At 42.9% G+C, this 26,682-nt stretch overlaps 1 protein-coding gene across 2 annotated transcripts in view; it reads right to left on the bottom strand.

The window, feature by feature from the left end:
* LOC115657938 (NACHT, LRR and PYD domains-containing protein 1b allele 5-like) overlaps positions 1-26,682 on the bottom strand; it is a 52,039-nt gene that overhangs the window by 10,310 nt on the left and 15,047 nt on the right. The window contains exons 2-11 of one of the 2 annotated variants that reach the window (XM_030576303.1): positions 19,624-19,655; positions 14,599-14,649; positions 13,755-13,805; positions 13,199-13,225; positions 10,008-10,051; positions 9,858-9,907; positions 3,286-3,506; positions 2,948-3,198; positions 1,440-1,571; positions 924-1,062 (exon numbers count right to left, since the gene is read on the bottom strand). In XM_030576303.1, the coding sequence (XP_030432163.1) occupies positions 924-1,062; positions 1,440-1,571; positions 2,948-3,198; positions 3,286-3,506; positions 9,858-9,907; positions 10,008-10,051; positions 13,199-13,225; positions 13,755-13,805; positions 14,599-14,649; positions 19,624-19,655 (998 nt within the window). The remainder of the gene's footprint in view (positions 1-923; positions 1,063-1,439; positions 1,572-2,947; positions 3,199-3,285; positions 3,507-9,857; positions 9,908-10,007; positions 10,052-13,198; positions 13,226-13,754; positions 13,806-14,598; positions 14,650-19,623; positions 19,656-26,682) is intronic. The other variant, XM_030576304.1, reaches the window with a different exon arrangement.

The raw sequence follows: 26,682 nt of genomic DNA, 5'->3' as shown, positions 1-26,682 counted from the left end.
AGTGTAAATAAGCACAGTTCTACTATAATGTTATGTTTTTCTAAATCAGCATAACATGATATTTACATAACATTCATGAACTAAATCTTTTTTGAAACACAGTTCCCATATATCCTAATATCTATTCCTCTCAGTATTTATTTAATTACTGAGATTCATTCACATCCCTACAGACTTTCATAATGAATAGCAACTTGTTAGAAAATCAATCTACTTGGGTAAAACAGGGAAGAAACATTTTGGAAAATGACAAAGTACAATATTATTATCATTATTGTTATATCACTAGATCTAAAGTCATAAAACTCTGTATTGTATAAATATTTATTTTACACTGATTGTTGGGCATCTTTCAGTCTTGGTTATCTAAATATTTGGGTAATATTAGCTATACAAATAAACAAACAAATAAATAAATATTTTGCAGGGTAAAGTTCCACCATGTACCATAAACTAAAGCAGAGTAATCAATGCTCTACCTCTAGTGTTTTAGGTAAATTCAAATTTATACTATGCTCATGTAAATATATATTCAGGCCTTTGCTCTTTTTCAAATGTATATTACACATATGTTATTAACCAAATTGAAATTATATTTTGTCATTCTCATTTCTGAGATTGTAATGATGTTATGCTCTCATAACTGCACTTCTACTGCAGCACATGTGTAAACCCACAAAATAAAAGTTACAAAATGTTGAAATATTTTATATTATACATAATATTTAAACTAATATAAATTACATTACATTTTCCAATATTCCCTGCCTCTGTCCTAGCCACAAGGATCACAGCTGTCTTTTCCTGGTGTTTTGGCACTTTCAGTTCCAGATCTGGTGACCTCAATGGAAGCAGAATTTGACCCAAACCACGAGTTCTCAGCAGAAACAAACTATAGCTGTCAAACACAAAAAAATACTCACATTCTCTTAGTTTTGCTTTCCAGACAATTTCTTCAGACTCGAGTTCAATCAAAGATAATGTAAACTCCATAGGTTGCTCCAAGTAGACTTCAAAATAACTTTTTAATTTTAAGAGAGAGCCATCAACAAATTCCATTTCCTAAAAAATGTAAATCAGTTTTTTAAAAAAGCTGAAACATTTACTATAAGCATTACAATAGCTTGAACATAAAAAGGCAGCTTTTGGAAAAGCTGTGGAATAGATCTGGAGTGTAACCCTGGCCCCAATGAAGCCAGCAGGAAGTTTGCCAGTGATTTCATGGGGGGCCCGGATTAATCTCTATAGTTTTAGAGTTTCTAAGGGTATAGCTTTCCTGTAATGGTAACAAACAAATGTGCTGGAATTCATTTACATTGATGCATGCCCTGAATTTATGAGACGTACAAATGACAAAATCTGTATTTTTCACAAAATGTTTTCAGCTGAGCTGTGATATGCACATTGACAGCCCAATTATGTATTCCTATAGAACATACCTCAGGAGTTATTTCAGCTTCTGATTCACTAATTAATCTGTATCTCTTTCCATCTTGCAGTTTTTTACAAACTGGGGGCTTGTCAATTTTGATGAATTTCTTATCAGAATGTTTTACTGCATTCGAGATATCCTAAAATTTAAAAATACATTTTACTTGATACTCATCCTGGTGTACAAATTAAATAATTTTATTAACAATTAAGTGCTTCTAAACTTCCTTGTGGTTTTCTCTATCCTCAGTTTTATTAATGGATGGCAATGCTTTTCCTTGGAAAGTAAATGGTCAAATCAAACATTTACAGATCATGGAATATATTCTCACTCACAGCTGGACAGGTTTATGTGCCCAAGGCACCCAGATCCCTTCCCAATCAGATATTGATAGAGGCTTTAACCTGTGCAGATGAGTAAGCCACTGCATTCGGATGATAACGCATTATGCAAATAATGAATGTGATTGTCTATAGGGCTTTTTTTAAAGTGCTACTTACAACTTTCATTTCTGCTCATTACTAATATCCCTTTTTAACACATACGAGCCTTTCCACACATCAAGCCTTATAAAAAGCAATATACAAATTTACAAAAGCATTCATTAGCAAGGAACCACCAGAGAAACATTCTTCTACTTTCTCTAGTTTCAATAAACCCTATCCTCTGAGGTGCTGAGCACTTTCCACTACCATTGAGAAAACTTCCTGCCAACATGTTGACTTCTTATTTAACCTCTTCTAGGATTGTATGGTAAAATATTGAATAAAAGCAAAGAGCAGACCTATTGCATACAGCATTATAATGTTGACTGTTGATCAGAGTGAGTCCTGCCAAGTGTCTATCCTTCAGTAACTTTCAAATATCATTCTCTCACTATGTTACATAGGGCAGTTCAAAGGTCAATTCTGTCGCAAACAATGAGTATGAATGACAGAGGCCTGGTCTACACTAGGGAGCGGGGTTGACGTAAGATACGCAACTTCAGCTACGTGAACAGCATAGCTGAAGTATCTTATTTCAACTTACCGCCTGTCCTCATGGCGCAGGATCGACGGCCACGGCTCCCCCTGTCGACTCCGCTACCACCACTCACTCTGGTAGAGTTCCGGAGTCGACAGGAGCGCATTCGGGGATCGATATATCACATCTAGATGAGACGCGATATATCGATCCCCGATAAACCGATCGCTACCCGCCAATCTGGCGGGTAGTGTAGACATACCCAGAGTATGAGCTGGTCTGGGAGTTGAACCATTCTAGTCCTCATCCTGATCCTGCAAGCCCTCAATGCATGGAATTCCCAATGACTCCTAGACCTCTGCATGTGAGACACTCTATTGGAAGATCAGACTCTTTATGTCTACAACAACATGGGCATATTATAAATTTGATGTACATCAGATCTGAGGCCTAAACTACATGACAATGTCAACATTTTAATGATCAACATTCAGGCATATTTATATTGAATCTGAGCACTTTCCATTGATAAGTTAAAAAAATAGACCTTACCTTTATAAACGAATCATTGTTTGTTGCTACATAGACACGAAATGATAAGGAAGGGTGATTATTGACAACTTTGTATAAAATTACAGCCCCATTGTAATGTACTGGCTCTTGTGTTTGAATAACCGGTCCTACTGGAGAGAGAGAACTCACATGCCATTTGACATGCGTCATTGAATGATCAACAGAAGGCTCAATTGCTGGACCAGTACTTCTAATATGTAAAACTTTGAATGTCATGTCAGATTCATGATCTGCAAAGAGATACCAAAACATTAACATTTCTTATAATGAATAGCAATAGACATCTACTTTTGTTAAACTCAATGTACAGTACTTACCATTTAGGCTGAGGGAATGTGGGAATTGAATGGAAGTAAGAACAGAGGCTGAGTCACAACTGACATCAAATATAGGGCCACCGACTATCCATGGTTTTTTAACATAATCAGCATATTTGCTCCAAGACAACACAGAATATTTGATTACAGCAGCCTTGGTTACATCGAAAATCAAGCCTGTAACAGTACATTGGTAAGTTCCCTCTGCCTCTAGCTTCAACCTGTATTGAACAAATGTGACAAATCCATTTAACTTTCATTACATATTACATATCTCATAATGTGATTTGTTTAAAAGTGGTTCATATGAGATAATTTATTTTTAAAAAATGACTCTTTCCTTTGGAGGTTTCCTCCCCACCAAGAACAGAATCCTATTAAACAAAAAAGCATGGAAAATAGCACATAAAATCTTTTTATTTAATTTTTTTTTTAAAGATTAAACCTAGGTTGGTTGGTTGGTTTTTTTAGCATGTCGGCTAAATAAATGCAGGAATGGAGGAAGTCCAAACCAGTTCAGAGCTTGATACACAGGTAAAATGGAGAGCTGCTACCTGCACTAAGGGCTCAAATCAACTCCTATTGACTTCAATAGATGTTAGACCAGACCTTAGCTGAAGTTCCTGAGGGTATGTCTTCACAGCCACTTGGAGCGTGATTCCCCATGCAGGCAGACAGACACATACAGAAGTGTGGACAGGGTGGCACAGACAGCTAGCCCAAGCTGCCACTCTTGCCACCACCGCCACACTATTTTTAGCACGCTAGCTCAAGCAGACCTAGCACATCTGTCTGCCCATGCTGGGAATCACCCTCCCAGCTGCTATATAGATATACCCTGAGTGATATTCAGAACTAATTCCAAGTAATGCACATTATAGTAATCCAGTCCAGAGGTGAGAAATGCATGAGTAACTGTGGCAAGGCAAACATTCAAATGGAAAGTACACGTCATTTAGCCAAGTTCAGGTGAAACAAAGGAATTACAGAACAAGACACCTTACAGAAGCCTCAGTATAGCAAAGGACTTAAACACATGCTTAACTTTAATTATTTCAATGGGATTGCTCACATACTTCAAGTTAAGCTTTGCTGGATTTGGCCCAGAAGCTAGTGCTGATGAGAGTAATGAACTGTTTATTTTTAATGGATTTTGAGGCATCTTTGAGGCATGTACAATTATGAGCATGTTACTGAGCAGGACACATAAAAAAGACGGTTACTCACCTTTGTAACTGTTGTTCTTCGAGATGTGTTGCTCATATCCATTCCAGTTAGGTGTACGCGCCGCGCGTGCACATTCGTCGGAAAACTTTTACCCTAGCAACTCAGTGGGCCGGCAGGTCGCCCCCTAGAGTGGCGCCACCATGGCGCTCCATATATACTCCTGCCGGCCCACCCGCTCCTCAGTTCCTTCTTGCCGGCTACTCCGACAGTGGGGAAGGAGGGCGGGTGCGGAATGGATATGAGCAACACATCTCGAAGAACAACAGTTACAAAGGTGAGTAACCGTCTTTTCTTCTTCGAGTGATTGCTCATATCCATTCCAGTTAGGTGAATCCCAAGCCTTACAAAGGCGGTGGGGTCGGAGTGAAATGTGGCAGAATAAAACTGCCGAGCCAGAGGCTACAGCCTCTCTTGAACCAGGGCATACTGCGAAGCAAAGGTAAGGACCGAGGACCAATGGAGCTTCGCGACAGGTCTCGTGGGTAGAAACACGAGCCAGCAAGGCGGCAGATGAAGCCTGAGCCCTGGTAGAATGCACGGTAATGTGGCTCGGGGAAATATGAGCCAAATCATAACAAGTGGGGATGTCCGCCATCACCCAAGATGAGATCCTCTGAGAGGAAAACAAGCAAGCCCTCCCTTTGGCCCGCTACCGGGGCAGAGCTGGGGCACCTTAGGAAATGATTCTGTCAGCACAACTAATGCGAGCACTCCACAGATGTCCAAGGAGTGCAACGGTTATGCCCATTGCGTTGAGCTGTGGGTAACATAAAAGGCCAAAACCCCTTAGGGAGGAAAGCCGGGTGCGGTCATAACTGCACCTTGTCTTTGTGGAACCTTCGTAAGAGCTCTGATCTCAGAGACCCGTCTGGCCAAGACTAGGTTGAGGCCCCAGGGCGGGGCTGGGCGGCGCACCCGAGGGTGCAAGCGCTCCAAGCCCTTGAGGGACCTCGAACCCATAGTGGGACACTGAACGTCCATCTTAGCCTGCTGGAAGGTAGGGATGGCTGCTGAGAGTATCCTCAGCGATGATACCGCCAGATCCTGCCGCTGAAGGCCAGAGGCAGGCCAAATAGAGGGGATCGAGACCTCAGCAGGAGCAAGATCGAGCGTACTGCAGCTGTAAAGGAAACGCTTCCACCTGGCTCGGTACTTTGACCAGGCGGAAGGCTGCCTGTCACCCCGACTCAGGTACGTGAGGCGAAGAGGCTGCAGGTCCAAGTGACGAAGCCTGTCATTGCCCTGAGTGATGAGGTCTGGGCTGACAGGCCGAGCAACGTGGTATGTCAGTGCTGCCTGGACCACTCTGGAGTGATCATGATGATGATGCACGCTCCGCCCCTGCGGAATTTGAGCAGGACGTAACGAACCAGTGGGAACAGCGGGAAGGCATAATGCAGTTGGCCGTTCCACGGCATCAGGAATGCGACCAAGGTCGATTCCGAGGAGAGACCTTGGAAGGAGCAGAACATCTGGCATTTCCTGCACTCGCGGTGAGCGAACAGGTCTGTGCGAGGAACCATTTCCACTTCCGGAAAGCGGGACGCCTCACATGGGGCAGAGTGATGACTCGTAAGACAGGAAAGACCTGCTGAGTCAAAGAGATAAGACGTTCCGAACGCCTGGGAGAAAGGACGTCGCCAGCTCCATCGAGTGGGCCATGCAAAAGACCCGGAAATGGATGGCCTCCTGACAAAAAAAAAAGGGGGAGGACTATGTCCCCCCTGAATGCTTATGAAGCACCTGGCCATTGTGTTGGCTGTAAACACCGAGATACAACGGCCTCGCAGCTGCCGATGGAACCCCTGGCATGCCAGGCGGACTACTCTCATTCTTGGGGCATTAATGAGGAATGCCAGCTCCCTAGAAGACCGAAGGCCTTAAGCTCGGAGGTGACCATGAGCACTCGAGCAGAGAGATGATGCGTCCGCCGTCAGGGGCAGTGAGGGCTGGGGCGGATGAAACCGCATCCTGTCCACACCAAGGAGGGAGTTAGCCACCACTCTAGGGAGCCTAAGGCGTTCGAGGGAACGGTGACTACCATGACCATTGGCTCCCTGTCCAAGCGGTACGCCGAGGTGGGCCGGACTTGGAGAGGACGGAGGCGGAGCTTGGCGCGTTTGGTTACAAACTTGCGGGCAACCATGGACCCAGGAGACTGAGACAAGAACGAGCTGAGGTCGTTGGGAAAGCCTTCAGACCTCAGATGATTGATGCCATCGCCTAAAACCGCAGTTGCGATAAGCAGGCTCCGGCTAGGCAGGAGACCAAGATAGCCCCTAGGAAGCCCAACCTCTGCGTGGGAACCAGAGCGGATTGCTCTATTAGTAAACATCAGGCCTTGATCTGTGAATAAGACCGTGACGATGCCCACTGGCTGAGTGGTTTGTGTGTCAGAGTCTCCTCGGATAAGCGAATCGTCCCAATACGGAAAAACGCATATCCGACATAGCTACGGTAGGCGGCGACTATGGCCGTAAACCGGGAGTATTCACCGCTGGCTATAAAGCGGAGGCATCTCCCATGCGGAGGGAAGATGGCATTGCAAAAGTACGCGTCCTTCCTATCCAGGGCGGCATAGTAGCCCCCCGGAGGCAAGGATGGAATAATGGTTCCCAGGGATACCATGCAGAACTTCAACCTTATCCCAAACCGGTTGAGTCCATGCAGGACCAGGAAGGTCTGACCTGTGGTCGAGTGGGGGACTAGGGCATAACGGGAGTAAAACCCCTAGCCCCTTTCGTCCGCTGAAGGGGGACAGGGCTGGAGCAATTTTAAGGTGGTACCTATGCTCCATCGTGCGCAGGACCCAGCGACCTAAAAGTAACTGGGGCCATGCCAGGAGAAAGCGGGATCAGGATCCCGTCCTGCGACTGGTACACCGCCCTCCGGTGAACCTTGGAAGGTCCGTCTTTGGTCCCAGTGGTAATTGCGAGGGACCTCGACTTTGGCTTTTTAGGGGGCCTGACGTTTGTCTGCGACCACCTTGGCCTTGCCGTTTTCCAGAGTTCTGCCTCTGGCTAGGCACAGAGTATGGCGGCTGGGGCCATAAAGGCCTGCGTTTGGTCGCAGGCGTATACATGCTGAGACGCATTAGGACCCTATTGTCCAGCAGGCTTCGCAGTCTGGGGCTGTCTCTGCCGCGAAGATGCCTTTACCAACAAAGGGTAAATTCTTTCCCCCGTCCTCCAAGACGGCAGCGAACTCTAGGTGGGAGGTTCGAGGGAGAAACTCCTCCACCCAGGTGCTATAATTATCGCAGCTAAGCAAGGCTTGTTGCTTTGCTACCCAGAGGTGCAGGGCCCCTGCAGAGTACACCTTGCATTCGCCAAGGCTCTTTCCGCTTCGGGGCTGGCGCCCGCTGGCCATGATATCAGGATCGTGGTCCTGAGCATAAAATCCGCGCATATGGGGTGACACGGATGCGTGTCCGGACGGCCATGGAGGTACTAAAAGAGGGCACGGGCCGAGTCCCTGACTCACTCGGACCTTGCCCAACTCGGCACCGGGGACCGGCATCGGGAGGCGTATCGGTACCTGGAACGAGATCCAGACCCGCAACCAGAACGGTGTCGGGAGGTCAGACAGCACTGACTCCGTCATGGCACTGAGAGCCCTCGCCGTTGGTAACATCTCCGGCGCGCAGGGAACAGCAGGCTCAACCACAGTGCGTACTGGGGAGCTGTCAGGCACCGGATTCGACGGCCCTCGTGGGGCCGGGATCCATGGTACCGAGGTCATCAGAGCTTCGGTAGGTGCCGGTGCCGGGAGAACCGAGTTAGATAAGCCGTCTGGCTGGGGTGCCGTCAGCACTGAAGCAGCGGGAGTAATACGCTCAACCACGGCGCGTGCCGGGGAGCCGTCGGGCACCGGATTCTACGGCCCTTGCGGGACCGGGATCGACGGTGCCGAAGCAGGTGTCGGTGCCGGGCGATCCGACTTAGACTAGCCCTCTGGCCGCGGTGCCGTGGGCACGGAAGCAGCCGGAGAAGTAGCTCGACCACGGCGCGTGCCGGGGAGCCGTCCGGCACCGGATACTATGGCCCTTGCGGGACCGGGATCGACGGTGCCGACGTCATCGGTGCCGCAGCAGGTGTCGGTGCCGGGCGATCCGACGTAGACGAGCTCTCTGGCTGCGGTGCCGTTGGCACGGAAGCAGCCGGAGCAATACGCTCAACCACGGCGCGTGCCGGGGAGCCGTCAGGCACCGGATTCTACGGCCCTCGTGGGACCGGGATCGACGGTGCCGACGTCGTCGGCGCCGGGCGAGCCATCTTAGACGAGCTGTCTAGCTGTGGTGCAGCTGGCACAGAAGCAGCAGGAGCAGTAAGCTCTACCACGGCGCGAGCCGGGGAGCTGCCAGGCACCGGATTCCCTGGTCCTGGGGGACTGGAATCGACGGAGCCGAAGTCATCGGTGCCTCTGCAGGCCGGATAACGCAACTGAGGCGAGCTCTCTGGCTGCGATGCAGGTGGCACGGAAGTAGCGGGAGCAGGGGGCTCAACCACGGCGCGTGCCGGGGAGCCGCCAGGCACCAGCAGGAATCGTAGACTCTCTCGACCTCGGAAGAAGGGAACGGTGCCGAGTCGACATCGGTGCCGGCGACGGTCGGTGCCGGAAGGCCTTGGTGGTACCGGCGGGGTCCGGTGCCGAGGAGGCGCTTCTGCCCGCCGCTTGAACATCGCTCCGCGCCCAAGGTGGAGGGGCAAGTGAAAGCCCCGCACCTTTTTGTTCTCGGCTTAAAAGCCTTGCAAATGGGGCACTTATCTGTCAAGTGTGATTCTTCAAACAGGAGTCATGTAGATCTCTCTTCGGCCGCGGCTTCTGGTAAGCCGGGCCCCTTTTGAAAATCCGGTGAGCCATGCATGGCTCCGGCACTGGGCTCATGGAAGGGGCTACTTCCTGAACCCCGCTAACTAAACTAACCATGTTAGCAAGGAAAACACGTATAACCATACAAATATATATATATAAAAGTGTTATAACTGCATAATTATATACGAGAAAACGAGTAGCTAGGGAAGTGGAGGTCAGCTAAGCCGCGCTCCACTGTTCCAACGACCGACACGGGCGGTAAGAAGGAACTGAGGAGCGGGTGGGCCGGCAGGAGTATATATGGAGCGCCATGGTGGCGCCACTCTAGGGGGCGACCTGCCGGCCCACTGAGTTGCTAGGGTAAAAGTTTTCTGACGAATGTGCACGCGCGGCGCGTACACCTAACTGGAATGGATATGAGCAATCACTCGAAGAAGAATAAATTAATCTCTTATGTAATTCACCTGAAGAGAGAAGCATTTTGAGCTGGACAATGTAAACATCCACCAATTACATTAAACAATACCTACCGAAATTGTCCTCCGGAAAGTTTTCTGGGGGTCACTTGCTCTTTCTGGATCTGTAAGTATAAATGAATAAATTTGGTGAAGCACAAATTTTGCAGTATTACAATTTGCAAAATATTAACACAAATTCTAGTGTGAATTTTAAAAACGTACATGTTCAGTCTTGACATGTTCACAACGAAATTGGCTATTAGCCTCTAAATGAAAAAACAGAGGAAAAAAATCAACTCTTGAAAAATTATTAAAAAATAGTCAGATGAACAATTTCAACAAGATCCATTCATGCCTGATTCAACAAGTGGCAGCAATTCATTCTTTTCCAATTCTTCATCTAAAAAAAAATTACTTTTATAAAATACACATTTCATACACAATTATGTATAGTGAACTATACTCAAGCTGAAACAGGCCCTATTCAAAGCTTTTGCATAAAATAAAGCTGAGGATGATCTTTTTTAATACCCTTCTATCGGCTCTAAACATTCCAACCTCCCTTTGATTCTAGTTTTTTCCATTGCTTAATCCAGTGATATTTTGCAGAAATACATAAATCCTTCAGCCCTCTAGGCAAATTTCTGCTCCCAGGTGCACTGGCACAACTCCACTGACATCAACTGCCTACCCAAAAGAAATTAAGCTACTATTTCCTTCCCTCATCAGCAACCTCATCTCCTTTATTTCAATTCAGATCATAGAAACAGACCCATGAGATTCATAAAGTCTGATTTAAATGTAAATAATAATAAAAACTCTTTCATCAATACTGTATTTCTGTCTTAACTGCCCAAGGCATATGGTCACCTATGTTTAAGTGTTGTCTTTCTGTTGAATCTTGTGGTTCAACCACTAGTTGTTGGCATAGATGCAGGAATCACTGGGTTACATATATGGCCTGTGTCATCCAAGAGGAGAGATTAGATGATCACAATGGTCCCTTATGGCCTTCATATCTAAGAATGTATGAAATAATGGACAAATTTCAGGGTCCTATGAAAGTAAGCTCAAAGACTATTATAATGTGTATGCACAAGAGGGTATGGGCCACCTTACTTCTAGCATCTCCTAACTTTTCAGTGTTTGCCTTTACAAACTTAATATTCTTTTCACATAGCTTTTTGTGTGTGTAATACTTAGTTTTTTTAAAACGAAATTGGAATCAACATGTGGAATCATACTGACCCCTACGTGTTTGTCAGTAGGATAGGAACCTTTAGATCTACACCATAGACCCTTGCCATTGAGTTACCAGAGTAACAGATAGCATGATTATATTGTGTTATTTTGACAAATAACATATGCAAAATTTTGCAGAATTTTCAAATATTGTGTGCAGAATTTTTTATTTTTTGGTGCAGAATTCCCAAAGGAGTAGCAGATGGAATCTTCAGAGAATTTAACTGCCAAATTCTATAAAATCTCTACTGAGCATGTGTGAAGTGAGATTTTTAAAGGCTTGTGACTTGGCCAAAGTGAGACACACTTTCACGCAGATGACAAAAAGCCTATCCCCAACACCAGGGTGATTCTCCCATGCCAAATTTCAAGTCCCAGCCTCAAACTACAGATGCAGCAGTGTAGTGGTTCTCAAATTTAATTTTTGCAGACCACCTGAAAATTGCTGAGGGTCTCAGCAGACCACTTAATGATCTTTCCAAATGTTGTTTGTACCGTGAGCTAACTATTGTAAAGCACTTTGGATAAAAGAGCTATATTAAAAAAAACCTTCCAGGCACCTAATTAGATCACCAGTGGTCCGCGATCTCCTTTCAGGTGGTCTGTGGATAGTTCCCTCTAAGGTGTGCACCTGGGTGGCCACACATGAGAGAATGAAGGGCCACTCACCTAATTAGTGGAGACACCTGCACAGCTCCACTAATTAGGTGCCTGGACCCTGCAGAAGATGCACATGTAAGGTGAGGTGGTGGCCTTGGGGGAAATATAGGGTAGGTGGGAGGGGGCAGTGGCATGAGAAGAGGGGGTGGGGGGAATTAGGGATGTGCAGGGCTGCGGCAGCCAGAAAAAGAGGTGACTTTTCTCAGCTCCTGGGCTGCAGCTGCCAGGTAGAGACCCCACTCCTTCCCAGCCCCAGCTCAGGGGCTGCTGCAGTGGGGAGGAGAGGGAAAGACCCCCTCTCCTTCCCAGCCCCAGCTCAGGGGCTGCCGGAGCAGGGGAAAGAAGGCACATCCATCACATTAGAAAGGTAAGACTACTAATTTTAAAATATGAGTTGTATGCTTCTATCTGAAGTACAAAAAAATGTTAATTATTATTAAGGGTTTTTTTTATATAGCGCTTTTATCCAAAGCTCTTTACAATAGTTAGCTAACAGTACAAACAATTTTTGGAAAGATCATTAAGTGGTCCGCCGAGATCCTCAGAAATTTTAAAGTGGTCTACGAAGATGAAAGTTTGGGAATCACTGCACTAGAGCTTCTCAGTGAAATGATTGTAAGAATTTTTCTCTTTAAATATAGGGAAAACAATGTATTTTTCCCTAATATTGTTTTTGGAAAGGCTAGACCATCTTTCCTGAAACTTTGCAAAAAGCTTCAAATTGAGGCATACACTCAGCATGGAACATATCTGTCTGAATCATTAAAGTTTGGCCATGTTATAAGCAACTGAAAACAGGGTTTTTTAATGGGAAGTGTCAGGCTACCTTAACTATAGGTGGCACTACCAACTCTACCTACAATATGCACCATTGACCTGATTCTGCAGCCTTTAATCATGGTGAGTAGTGTATACTCACATTAGTAGTGCCATTAAGATAACTTGCCAGCAGAAAGGGTTGCAGAATCAGGCTGTGAGAGTCTTTAATTACATGATCATACTATCTTAGGGTGTGTGTGTGTTTGGTTTGGAAAACATGCTATTACACTATGTTATCTGAAAAACAATATGTGAACACATAATTCAAGGCTGTGAGTTGAATCCATTCTTGAGTAAATTCTATTTTACCTGAGATTAGTTTGCGGCATAGCTATTTGCAATGTTTACATGCATCTAAGTAACTAACTTTGGAATTTCCTGAATTTAGGGTTCCTAACTCTGCAACTTTAAAATTGCATTAAGAAAGTATCTTTGAATGTATTTATTTATAAATACACAGTGTGAGTGCGCAAGACCATACAATATAAATACTTAACTGGGCTCTTTATTAATAAGAGGAGAGGTTAACAGGAATAAATGCTTTACAACTAGGCTATGTTACACATTGTATCAACACTCAGTCATTTGCTTGCTCTTGCATCCCATTGCCCCCTATAAATTATTTTAAGAATCACTAATGGAATTTGTCCTTTAATAGCAACAGAAATAAGAACAAAAATATATATACTCACCTGATTTTCTTATATCTGTCTCATTATCTACAGATAGAGAAGTCTTCTAATTATGTAAATACAAATTATATAATCAACTTGTAAGAAATATAAATAGACTACTGGTAATATAACGCATACATCAAAACATTCATGGCTTTCACCAACAGCAATCGCTTCCTGCTATTCTTTTTCTGCTCATCCTGTTTTGCCACTTTTGCTGCCAATTTTTAAGTGTACTTATGACCTCTTGTTGCTTAGGACAACTACTGTGATACAAAAAATGATTTCAACAAGTATTGTGTCTAGAATAAAACAACTTTAGCCTTTTTTTATTACTTCTCTGTGTAAATCCTTACTCATGAAAGAGAATGGGATAAACTAAGAATAATGAGAATGAGAATAATTTGAGCACATAAAATATTAGTCGGCTTTTCAGTATCTAATCACTGAATTGATCTAGGTAAATAATTGGTTTGAAATTATTTACATAAACAGTAGTGTTTTAATCATTTAAGATCAATCTAAAAGCTTAAAAGAGTGCAAGGAAATACAGATATTGCAACATAATACTCACCTGACTCACTTTCAGAGCTACTTTCGGAGTTATTTTCAGAACTGTCTTCTCCTTAATAAAATTACATCCCATTAGCCATGGTAATAATTAAATAACTTCACAGATAAGCAAAACATAAATTTAGATATTTAAGCGGATTAGCTGAGCAACAAGTTATATACACGAGAGAGAGAGAGAGAGAGAGAGAAAAGGCTTTCTTGCTGGGAGTATACAACACCAACGCTCCAGAATCTGCACTGGCTTCCTATTGGTTTATGAGTAAAGTTTAAGATGTTGGTTATGACATATAAAGCCCTGAATGGTTTGGGAACTTCCTACCTGAGAGACCTCCTCTAGCCCCACAACATAAAGTCCCCAATTCAGCAATCTAAGCTATGGCTGTCCCACAGCAGGCACACTGGGGAAAGAATTCCATGAACCCTCTCCCTACTTTAGCATATCTGCACAGACTAGCAATGATTTGATGCACAGACAGTGAATGTGTTGCAAAAAGGTTTCATTACATTTAAAAGTGTAAGCTGAAAAGAAAACATTGGTAAGAAACAAACATAATTTGAGGAGTTAGCATAAAATTGATATCACAGGCTTACTCTATCAAAACATCATGAGAAATTCCTCCCTTTACTTACATAACACCTCAGCGACATGATAGACCTTATTTAGACGCCTTAAAAAAGGATCAGAACAGTAGGTCAAGCCTGTTCTATAAAGTCTGGTGTTGACCAAAATGTAAAATATTCCATACTCAAATAAGAAAATATTATATGGATAATCTGCTTGCAGTTTTCAATGGACTCTTCATTAAGACTTGGAGCTTTAGTAAGAATACTACTTTTCTGCTTACCTGATTTACACTCTTGAGCTGAGTCATCCTCTGTAGTGCCATAACTTTCTACTTTAGAAAAAGAAATACAGCAGAGGATAAAATATGTATGTTTCACAAGAAAAATGAAAGAATAGATAACGTTTTCAAATACATACAAACAGTTAAAGTCCATGAGCCTAGACCAGTTGTTCTCAATCTATTTTTATGCAGCCTACAGTGTTACCTGGGCCCAAGGTTGAGAACCACAGCCCCCTCAAACACGCCTGTAGGAGCTGGATTTTATAATGAACTATAAGGATTAACGTATCGTTTGATTTCATCCTGCCAGCCACCTTTTTTGAATAGCAGAAAGGAATGACAGGCCAGAACAATCCTTAAGAGTGATTATGGTCACTCTTTTGTTTTAGGATGTGTTATAATGTCTACTATAGTTTCCTATATGTATTACAAATTAGGCACACTAGTTAAATATACATGTCTTTGTTTTAAGGTTTAGCAAGTAAGAGACAGGATTCTCTGTTCTCTATTCTCAACTGATTAAATCAGAACAAAGGACAGGATGACTCTCTCGGATGTGTACTGGAATGTTTACACCAATTAAGAAGCAACGGTCCAGAGACTTCAACAAAGGAAAAAAAACCTGTAAGAACCAGGGTTCTTGGCCATGGGTTTTGGGTTCGTCCTGCCACACTCCAGGAGCATCAGATCGCGACCGACACTGGTAACTATGAACATCACTGGCAGGACTCTGTGTGTGTGTGTGTGTGTGCATATGTGTGTGTGACTGAAAAGTATATGCTAACTGTTGTATTTTCAATAAATGCTGCATATTTACCTTCCTCTATAAAGATCTCGTGTGCCTTGTATGAGCATAACTCGCCCACAGTGCCATATGCGCAGCGCCTCCCGCCCAGAGCCCCCTCCACAGAGCGGGGCCAGGAGCGGAGCCCTGGGTGAGGGGCCAGGCGGCAGGCCCAGACCATAGACCCTGCAGGGCTGGCTGGCGGCTCTGACCCTGACCCCACCACATCTGGCTGGGCAGCCTGGACCCTGCTGTGCTGAGTGGCCAGGCAGCCAGGAACTTGGACCCCCCGCACGGGCCCGGCAGCCTTTAGCCCACAGCTAAGAACATACATATAAGAACATAAGAACAGTCATACTGGGTCCGACCAAAGGTCCATCTAGCCCAGTATCCTGTCTTCAGACAGTGGCAAATGCCAGGTGTTCCAGAGGGAATGAACAGAACGGGTAATCATTGAGTGATCCATTTCCTGGCACCCATTCACAGCCTCTGGCAAACAGTGGCTAGGGACACCATCCCTGCCCATCCTGGCTAATAGTCATTGACTGACCTATCCTCCATGAATTTATCTAGGGCTAGGTCTACACTACAGGGGGGTGTCGACCTAAGATACAAAACTTCAGCTACATGACCACTGCCGCTCCCCCATCAACTCCGCTTCCACTTCTCGCCACGGTGGAGTTCCAGAGTCGACAGCAGAGTGATCGGGGATCGATAAAATGATCCCCAATAGATCGATCACTACCCACTGATCCAGTGGGTAGTGTAGATGTACCCTAGTTCTTTTTTGAACCCTGTTACAGTTTTAGCCTTCACAACATCCTCTGGCAAAGAGTTCCAAAGGTTGACTGTGTTGTGTGAAGCAATACTTCCTTTTGTTTGTTTTAAACATGCTTCCTATTAATTTCATTTTGTGACCCCTAGTTCTTGTGTTATGAGAAGGAGTAAATTTAATTACATTATAGTCACTATTACCAAGCGGTCCAGCTATATTCACCTCTTGGAGCAGATCCTGTGCTCCATGTAGGACTAAATCAAGAATTCCCTCTCCTCTTGTTGGTTCCAGGACTAGCTGCTCCAAGAAGCAGTCATTTAAGGTGTCAAGAAACTTTATCTCTGCATCCCGTCCTGAGGTGACATGTACCCAGTCAATATGGGGATAGCTGAAATCCCCCATTATTATTTTTTTATTTTTATAGCCTCCCTAATCTCCCTGAGCATTTCACAGTCACTATCACCATCCTGCTCAGGTGGTTGGTAATATATCCCTACTGCTATATTCTTATTATTTGAGCATGGAGTTACGATTCATATAGATTCTACGGTACAGTTTGGTTCGGTACGGTAAAGATTTTTACTTCATTTGATTCTACACTTTCTTTCACATATGCCACTCCCCCACCAGCACAACCTATTCTGAGAGGGGATTTTATAGCTGCTTTCAACTACCTGAAAGGGGGTTCCAAAGAGGATGGATCTAGACTGTTCTCAGTGGTACCCGACGACAGAACAAGGAGTAATGGTCTCAAGTTGCACTGGGGGATGTTTAGGTTGGATATTAGGAAAAACTTTTTCACTCAGAGAGTGGTGAAGCACTGGAATGGGTTACCCAGGGAGGTGGTGGAATCTCCTTCCTTAGAGGTTTTTAAGGTCAGGCTTGACAAAGCCCTGGCTGGGATGATTTAGTTAATTGGGAATTGGTCCTGCTTTGAGCAGGGGGCTGGACTAGATGACCTCCTGAGGTCCCTTCCAACCCTGATATTCTATGATTCTGTCCTTCCAATATATTTTGTAACCTGGTATTACTGTGTTTCACTGATTATTCTCATTCCACCAAGTTTTTCTGATGCCTACTATATCAATATCCTCATTTAATATGAGGCACTCTATTCACCCATCCTATTGTTTAGACTTCTAACATTTGTATATAAGCACTTTAAAAACTTGTCACTTTTTAGCTGCCTGCCACGATATGATGAAATTGAAGGGGACTCTTTTTCATTTGACTGTTTCTTATCAGATCCTGCCCTTATTTTATTATCTTCCATCCTCTCCTCCTTACAAGGACATAGATTTACCTGGAGACGTGAATACATGATAGCGTAATCTTGCATAAAGTAGCCAAGTGTCCTGTTTCACCAGAACAGTCCTGGTTTTTCAAATGATATCCTACTGTCCCAAGAACTTCTTCTGGGACACACAAAATGTTTTGGCTTTTCATTTCATCAGTCAAAATGCTTTGGTTTTGTTAATAACTACAAAATGTTTCTTCAAGAATACGCTCTGTGTTTACCAGGAACAATATTAATTGTGATGAACAGTTTGGGGTTCAGACAAATGTTAAATGACTTTATGAAAATCAATCTTTTGCTCAAAATGGTTATTAATGACACTGGTCCAGTGTTTCATGACAAACTTATTCAGAACACCGGATTACTGAAAAACATCCTCCCACTTGAGAAATACACACATTGCTGCTGAGTTAGGAGCTGGCAATAGCAACGTCAGCACATATTTAAAAAGAGTGCACTTTTGTACGAGTTTTGTAACCCTAAAAAATTAGTCATAAAAGTGTCCCAGTTTTTGTTTTCGAAAGTATAACTCCGTTCATCCTATGGATTGATGTGTGTTTAAAGTAGGGAATGTGGGCACACATTATGCTTCTTTTGGCACAGCATCTGGCCATAACCGGATCAGATGGCTCATGAAATTTGGGGCGAGTAAACCTGTGGATGAATTATTGAAATGATTTGACAGTAAATTCCTATTTCCTTCTCTCACAGACTCCATAGTTTAGTAATTAATTATACTGCTGTCCTTGTTATTGTGATTCTACCTATTCCTTTTTCCTCTCATAAAGATAATTTTCCTCAAGGAACAACTAAAAACAATCAAGAAGTTAAAAGCTTGCACTTGTGACTTCAGTTATTTTGAGACTTTCTTTTAATTTTTCAGGAAGCAGAGAATTTGACTACTGCCTACAATTTACCCTTGTAAATTGATACTTATTGAATTATCTTCACTCTCCTTTTAAAAGACTTCTTCACTATTGAATGTACCCTTTGAAATTCTGTCAGTCCAGTGGCTTAAGGAAAGCATAAAATTATGTCACCAGAAAATGCACGGTGTGTAACCAGTAGTAAATTTGGGGCTCTCAATCCTAGGTGCTGAAGATCAGTGAGAAGCGGCACTGACATATTACAGCTCCAGGAGAGGGAGGAAAGGTCGTGGTCACCCACTCTGTCACCATGCCTGCCACTAGAGAACAGAGAACGTGATGCATAATTATCTAGAATCATTCTGGAGGAGGTTGGTCACTCTTCTTTCACAGCCACACAACTTGTGCCATGACAGCAGAATTACTGATTCCCCTACTCATTACCATAGTACATCCAACAAAAAGAGGAAGCAATTCAGAGATTACAAGCCCAGAAGGGATCATTGTGATCATCTAGTCTGACATCCTGGGGGAGAGGGATAGCTCAGTGATTTGAGCATTGGCCTGCTAAACCCAGAATTGTAAATTCAGTCCTTGAGAAGGCCATTATAGGAATCTGTGGCAAAAATCTGCTGGGGATTGGTTCTGCTTTGAGCAGGGGGTTGGATTAGATGACCTTCTGAGGTCCCTTCAAACACTGATATTCTATGATAGGCAATGGAACTGTGTTATATGGGGGAGTAAAATGAAGATGTGCATTAAACAAAGGAACTCAGTTCACACTGGGGTCAGTAAGAGCATACAAGAATTTAGATGTATAAGAGCATCTGTACAGATCATCCTGACTTTATTGTAGCTATCATAATTTCAAGCTATGTCATAGTTACTTTTCACACATTTACTATAATTGAAATTGTAAGGGTGCTATAGGTCAAATTCAGCCATACCTTATCTCACACAAAATACCCACTAACTGCAGTATTTGGCATTATATGAATAATTCATGCTTTAAATGTGATACACAGAAGTTAGACAAAAACATCATACTGAATTATAAATGCATGATTACCTTTCCTCTAATCACGATACTTTTATAAATAACATGAAAGGAATACATGATGGATCTGAGAAAAATATAAATGAAAGAAAACAAACAAAACCCCACAAATTATTACTCATGAAACTAATGGGATACAAAACAAATGTAGTTTGGTTAATCAGACTGAGATTCGTGTTCAACAGAGTTGATAATCTAATAACAAATCCATTTGAAACTACTGCATATTTTGAAAAGTTACTGTACCTTTTGCTTTTAAAGAGGAAACATCATCACCACTGGAAGACAAAATGATTGGTACATCAGTAATGTATGTTAACATTTTGCCATATTCTATTACTACAACCAACAAGTGACCAGTTTGCAACATATTTAAGAAGAAATATTTTTAAATGTAAACCCAAAAATCAGAATGAAAAATAACTAGCTAAATACCCTGAAAATCTGAAGAGTAATTCTACAAGCCCGCACAGAATAGTTTAGCCTCCTCTTGGCCGTAAAACTTTGTTCTAATTCTGGTTGTGGGCTTGGTGCCCTGTGACATCAGATTCGATAGTCTGGTGGTCCCTTTTGGCCTTACACATAATGACTCTGTGTGCATAGTCACACTGGGGAAATGCTTGCATAAGTAAGGTCTATTCTTGTAAGGATTTGCAGGATCAGACGTAAAGACAGTAGAAAGAACAACTAGTTTGGGTGCTGACTATTATGAAGAGAAAAAAGTACAAAGGATTATGAGGAAACCCAATCCATGTCAAAAATACTTCAGTGTTTTAATAATAAGTTTCACAGTATACAAATTTTCTTTAAAATTTATTTTTACCGGAACATTATGAATCTGCATACGAAATGGCAGAATGTAGCTATCTTATAATATAATGGGAAAAACTAACTCAAAACACAATGTCATTATTTGTTGGGATATCCAAAGGACAGCAAATGTATTATAAACTAAGACTCCAATCTTGAAAACACTCAAACACATGCTTAACCTTAAGCACGTGAGTAAGCCCATTAACGACAACAGAATGACTCACTTACCTTCAATTAAACTACTTAAGCATGAGCACAAGAGTTTGCAGGTCCAGGGTCTAAGGCACATGAGTAACTATGCATATGAGTAGACCCACTGAACTCACTCTAAGTATCTCATATAAAGTTATAGAGACAAGGTGGCTGAGGTAATATCTTTTATTGGACCAACAAGCTTTCAAACTTACACAGAGATATTATCTCACCAACCTTGTCTCTCTTGGCTTCAACACTGATAACAATGCATCACGTTATTCACATGCATGAGTGTTTGCAGTACCAGAGTCTAAAGCTATGTTACCTTTTTAATGCTTTATTTGGTATCCATACTTCTACATCTCAGTAAGTTCAAAATACATTAAAACCACATGAAATGATGAAGACCATTGTGAAAGTAGAATGAATTATATTGTGAAAATAGAAAGGATTAAAGAAATGCTGTCTGTACCTTTAAGTAAAACTGTTGGAATGCTGCAATCCAGGTGTCAGGAATACAGACATTCACATAGAACAATTGCACCATTAAAGGGCAATTGGTGAAGTATTAGCCTTAGATTGATAAGAGTTAGTAAGGAAATAGGATATGCATGCTATGCCCCTGGTGAATTTTACTGTTTTGCTTTCTTTGTCCCTTTGTCTAATTCCTGCTCTTTTATCTGTATAAATAAGACTGTTTGGGTCTTGCAGGGCCACTCACATTATCTGGGTGTTATTGGCAGAGCGCTGAGCTAATAAAACAGAGTGGTCCGACAAATTGTGAGTCCTGACTCTAACTTTTGACAATTTGGAGGTTCCACCAAGATGGCAACCGTCTTCACTGGGGCTGTGTGATTCCTGACCGTTTTTGTAGGATGACCGTGATAGCCGGCACCTGGGCATTTGGCCCGAGCGGTCCTCCACTAGAGCAGAAAGGCGCACAGCCACAGTGAGGTCTACGCCATTGAACCTGTTGGTTCCCACTCTGTTCTGGTAGGGATCCTGGGATCTGACATCAGGAATCTGGTCAGGTAATTATTTCTGTGTTTTGTCCGGACTGAGGACTGTCCTATCTCTGTGTCTATCCGTCCTCTTGTGGAGTGTTTGAGTCTGGGTGCTGTCTCCGTCCGGGAATAGGCCGACCAAGGGGTTCCTGTCCCTGCAGTCTGAGTGAGTGGAATCTGCACAATCGCAGCCGCACCGCACTTTGGGTAAAACCCCTGGTGTGAAAGCAAGAGCGACTGAGGCAGTAGCCTGTGGGCTCCCTTTGGGTGTTGCACTGGGCATCGCTCTGACGAACCCGAATTTCCTTCTTTTGTGATTGGTGTGTGAAGTCCTCCTGTATTGGTAACCAGAAATCTTAAGTCGGGACCGTTCCCTAAATGAACACCGGCTCATTTTATGTATTTAGGATGGGTCCGGACTCCTGTAAAAAGGGTCCAGACTCCTGTAAATTTCTGGAAAAATGATCTAGGCTAACTCAGGGGGATCCCAAAACTCAGTGGCCACTGTTAAAATCTTGAAACAAAGACTGAGTGGATGTCTTAAAGGACAAACTCTGCCAACCTAAAACTAAATTGGCTAAAGGAGAGGTTAATTGTTTCATGCAGTGGTGGCAAGAGGCAAATCATAGGTGGACAAAATCAAAACTCGCCTCTCTCAAATATTCAAATAATAAGTTAAAAGCTTTATTAAAGGCCTCCTCTCCCACCACCAGATTGAGCGCTCCCCTTTATCCCGTTCTCCAAACCCCGGATCGATCCAACCCCCTTCATACTCCCCTCTCATTGTAAAAAGGACAAAAAGCCCCTTGTTCTGTTCCCCTTTGTTGTCTGCCTCAAAAACTGATTCTTTAGTGTTCCACTACCAATTCAGCAAGGAGGGTGGGCTCCTCAACTAGCCCCCATCCTTCCTGGTCCCATTCCTTGAACATTTCTTTCAAAATTGTGAAATGACCACAATATCACTCACAAACGGTTCATTGAAAAAAAAAAAAAGAAAAGCAGGATCGGGCCCAGACAAGCAGGCAAGTAACAGATAAAGAAACAGGTTGAAAGTCCTAAGGGAATAGTGTCAGGGGTAAGAAAAGCAGTAAGTGCAGGCATAAACCCCTGGAACAATACTTAAAATGGTGAAATCTGAGGTGATAAAGGTGTCATTTTGGGACATAAACAAGTGATTTAAGAAAAGAGAGTGAAAAGTTAACTCTACAGAGGCTGAAGAGAATTAAGCAGTTAAACTTTGTGGAAAATGTTAAAAAGGACCATGTTAAAGAGAAAGAATTCTTGGTTTCTTTGCAGCCATTCTGAAGGGAAAATGGGCCCTTTTTCCAGTTAGCCCACTCCCCAGATTGCACCTGGGATCTTTCTGGCTGTCCTGGACCTCAAGACAGTGGGCTGTGGAGAAAGGGAAACTATTGAACACTACAGGTTGTACAAAGTGGGTATGCTTATCCATGCCTGCTGCTCCAAAGCCCTGTAGTAAAGACATCTCACTAGAATCCTGTATGTGAAATAAAATTAATAATGAGACCAAAGTACTGTATAATGGGCTATGTGTATGTGTTAATTCTTGGGGGAAATTGTTTAAAAAGTGTTAGTAACCCACCAGAAGACAAATGTAAATGTAATATAAGTACTGTGTTTACTAATAATCACATTCACTATTTGCCACAACAACAACAAAAGAAAGTCTCAGCTTACAGTAAGCACTGATTTAGCTGAGTTCTCTATCAATCTTGGCATTGAATAGCAAAGAGTTACCAATCATCTGTTAAAAGGTAAAAAAGGTAACATAGTTCCTAGAAAAAAAAATGTGGAAAACTGGACCATTCACATTATACACGCAAATGGGGACATGTTAAGAATTGCCACTGCAGAAAGACATAACAGCTTACCATTGGTATAACATATTTTCTGGATGGTCTCTCACAACTACTAGCATACTAATGTTACTACCCCTAATTGTGCTTGGTTTTAAATTGTATGTGTTTAATTGCAATGTTTAAAATGTGCTGTTGGATAAAACAAGTGTATGCAAAGCTAAAGCCACAGGCCCAAATCACCTCCCAGTATTTTCTATTACGCGGACTAAATAAGAAGTGACACTAGCGATTAATAATCTTGGTATCAAAAGGGGGATATGTTGTAGGAGCAGGATTTTATAATGTCCCATAAGAATTAAAGTATAATTTGATTTCATCCTGCTAGCCACTTTTTTAAATAGCAGAAAGAAATGACCCCCCGGGACTATAAGAGTCTGTTTTCCCATATGCATTACAAATTGGGCCCTCTCTTAACTCTTTAAGATTTAGTTACTAAGAGACAGGATTCTCTATTGTGCCTATGTTAAGTAAATTAGAGAAACAATGAAGGCCTGGGTCTCAATGTAAATTGTCTTGGTTATCAATTGTAAAGCTTAGCAAGGTTTAATTTGCAATGCCTTTTTTTTTGCTTGATATAAAATACTACTGTTTGTATTCTCAATCTATTTGTGTGAATGAGGAATGTATGCATCAGGAAAAGATAAGGTGTGAAGGCCATTGTTATAGCCAGAGTCAAGGAAGAAGTAGTAAAGAGACTTAAAGAACATCAAAGAATCACCAGGCAGTGCTTACTACATCGATGGCTGTTAAACTGTCTGGCATCTCAGAGTGGATACATGCTTCGCAGTGTAAGAATGCACCACCCCCAATGAACCAATCATCACCTCAGGACCACGCAGAGTCAATTTTGACTCCAGAAGAAGACGTAGAGGAACAGCCTGCAATACCTTACAATCTACGCTCTCGTAAGGGTTGCCGGAAGCAGACGATTACATAAAGCAAGGCCCAGGAAGAAGCAATAGTGAGCCTAGCACCTGCTGCCTGGTGGACTGTCATAACTCTCCTACTCAGATCTGAACCTTAGAGTTCAGAACATGAGAAGCTAGCATGAAACCTCCAAACTTAATTACCAGCTTGGATCTGATATCGCTGCCACCAGCCAGAATTCCAGTGTCTGGCTCACTCTGGTCTCTCCAAAACCTTCCCAGGGGAACCCCCAAGACTCAGATGCCCTGAGTCTCACCACAAAGGGAAATAACCCACTTCCTTTCTCCCTCTTCCCCTCCAGGTGTTCCCTCCCTGGGTTCCTGGAGAGATATACAGATTCAAGCTCCATGAATCTAAACAAAGGGATTCCACCCTCTTTACCTCCTCCCAGATTTCCCCGCCCTGGGTACTCTGGGAAATTCCCTGCTTCAAGTCCTTGATACACAAGTACAGAGAGATCTAATCTCTCTCCCCCTTCACCCAGAGGGTATGCAAAGTCAGGCTTAGTAAATCTAACACAAAGAGATTTTCCCCCTCCCTTAGTTTCTTAGCCTTAACCAGTGAAAAACACTCAAACAGGTAGGTCTTAAAAAGAAAGCTTTATATAAAAAGAAAGAAAAAGACATAAAATGGTCTCTGTATCAAGGTGACAATATACAGGGTCAATTGCTTAAAAGAAAAATGAATAAACAGCCTTATCCAAACAGAATACAATTTAACACATTCCAGCAACTACACACATGTAAATACAAAAAAACAATATAAACCTATTGTCTTACTATCCTTGTACTTACAACTTGGAAACAGAAGATTAGAAAGCCTGGAGATAGAAAAATCACTCTCAGAGCCGAGAGGGTGACCGAACCAAGACAAAGAACAAAGAACTCACACCCAAAACTTCCCTCCACCCAGATTTGAAAAAGTCTTGTTTCCTGATTGGTCCTCTGGTCAGGTGTTTGGTTCCCTTTGTTAACCCTTTACAGGTAAAAGAACATTAACCCTTAGCTATCTGTTTATGACATGGACATAAAACGGTGACTGCAGTTCCCTCAGTTGAGGTTGTCAGAACCAGAAGGGCTCTGCCTCCAACATGCACCTCTGGTGGTGCCTGTTCCTCGGCTGTTGGTGTCTTAAGGTCTGGGGAGTCCACAATGACAATTCTTTTATCCAGCAGCAAGTGTGGATAGCTCAGACCCTTATTATTTCTAAATGCTAGGTCTGCAGACACATCCCAGCCCACTTTCAAACTGGTGTTCCTGTCCTGGCTACCCATTCAATTCTCCAGACCTCACTGGAGGACCTTGTCCGTTTAACACAATATGGAACAGTAATGACACCTGGGCAGAGGCTATTGGCAGTTTCTTTATCCCACTTGGGAGAGTAATATACCATGCAAAAAGGCTCCTGAGGTTACAAGCAGTAGTTAAAATAATGGCAAATGAAACCAGAGAAAGTTTAAAAACCCTGGCCAAAGAAACAGGGGCGATCCAACAGGTGGCCCTCCAAAACCATCAGGCATTGGACATAGTGCTGGTGGCCAAAGGAGGGACCTGTGCTCTCACTGGAAAAGAATGTTGTGTGTTTATACCCGACAATACCAATGAGGTAACAGATCGCGCTAGCCACTTAGAACAAATCGCATATCTTCCCCATGAAGAGTCGAGTTCTTTATGGAAGTGGCTAAGTAACCTGTTCAATTTCTCTGGCATAGGAAACTGGTTTTTCAGGGAGCCCTAACTATCCTGTTTGGAATCTTAGTGATTTTTGTATGCTTTCAGTTAATCTCCTGTTGTATCCAGAATTGTGTCACCCAGATGACTGCCCCAAAACAGAGTGTTAATATGATGATTTTGAATACCACTGATGAACAAAGAGACAAGGAACGGTTAATTTGTGGAACCCACTAATTGTTGGTCATGGCGTGCACTTGACCAAAAGGAGGGATCGTGAAAGTAGAATGAATTATATTGTGAAAATAGAAAGGATTAAAGAAATGCTGTCTGTACCTTTAAGTAAAACTGTTGGAATGCTGCAATCCAAGTGTCAGGAATACAGACATTCACACAGAACAATTGCACCATTAAAGGGCAATTGGTGAAGTATTAGCCTTAGATCGATAAGAGTTAGTAAGGAAATAGGATATGCATGCTATGCCCCTGGTGAATTTTACTGTTTTGCTTTCTTTGTCCCTTTGTCTAATTCCTGCTCTTTTATCTGTATAAATAAGACTGTTTGGGTCTTGCAGGGCCACTCACATTATCTGGGTGTTATTGGCGGAGCACTGCGCTAATAAAACAGAATGGTCTGACAAATTGTGAGTCCTGATTCTAACTTTGACACCATTTAAAAGTACAAATATTTTTGAAGTGTTTGTTTCAAGCTCCTTAAGAGAAGAACAAGTAGCACTTCCCCATTAAGCAACTGATGCACTATAGTCCTGACTTTCAATATGTTTCAAAAACCTGGGCTGAAATTCTGATTCCACT

Source organism: Gopherus evgoodei, chromosome 9 (assembly GCF_007399415.2).
Source record: "Gopherus evgoodei ecotype Sinaloan lineage chromosome 9, rGopEvg1_v1.p, whole genome shotgun sequence".
Classification (NCBI taxonomy): Eukaryota; Metazoa; Chordata; order Testudines; family Testudinidae; genus Gopherus; species Gopherus evgoodei.
Note: the sequence above shows the minus strand (reverse complement) of the source record. Positions and strands in the feature narration are given on the sequence as shown.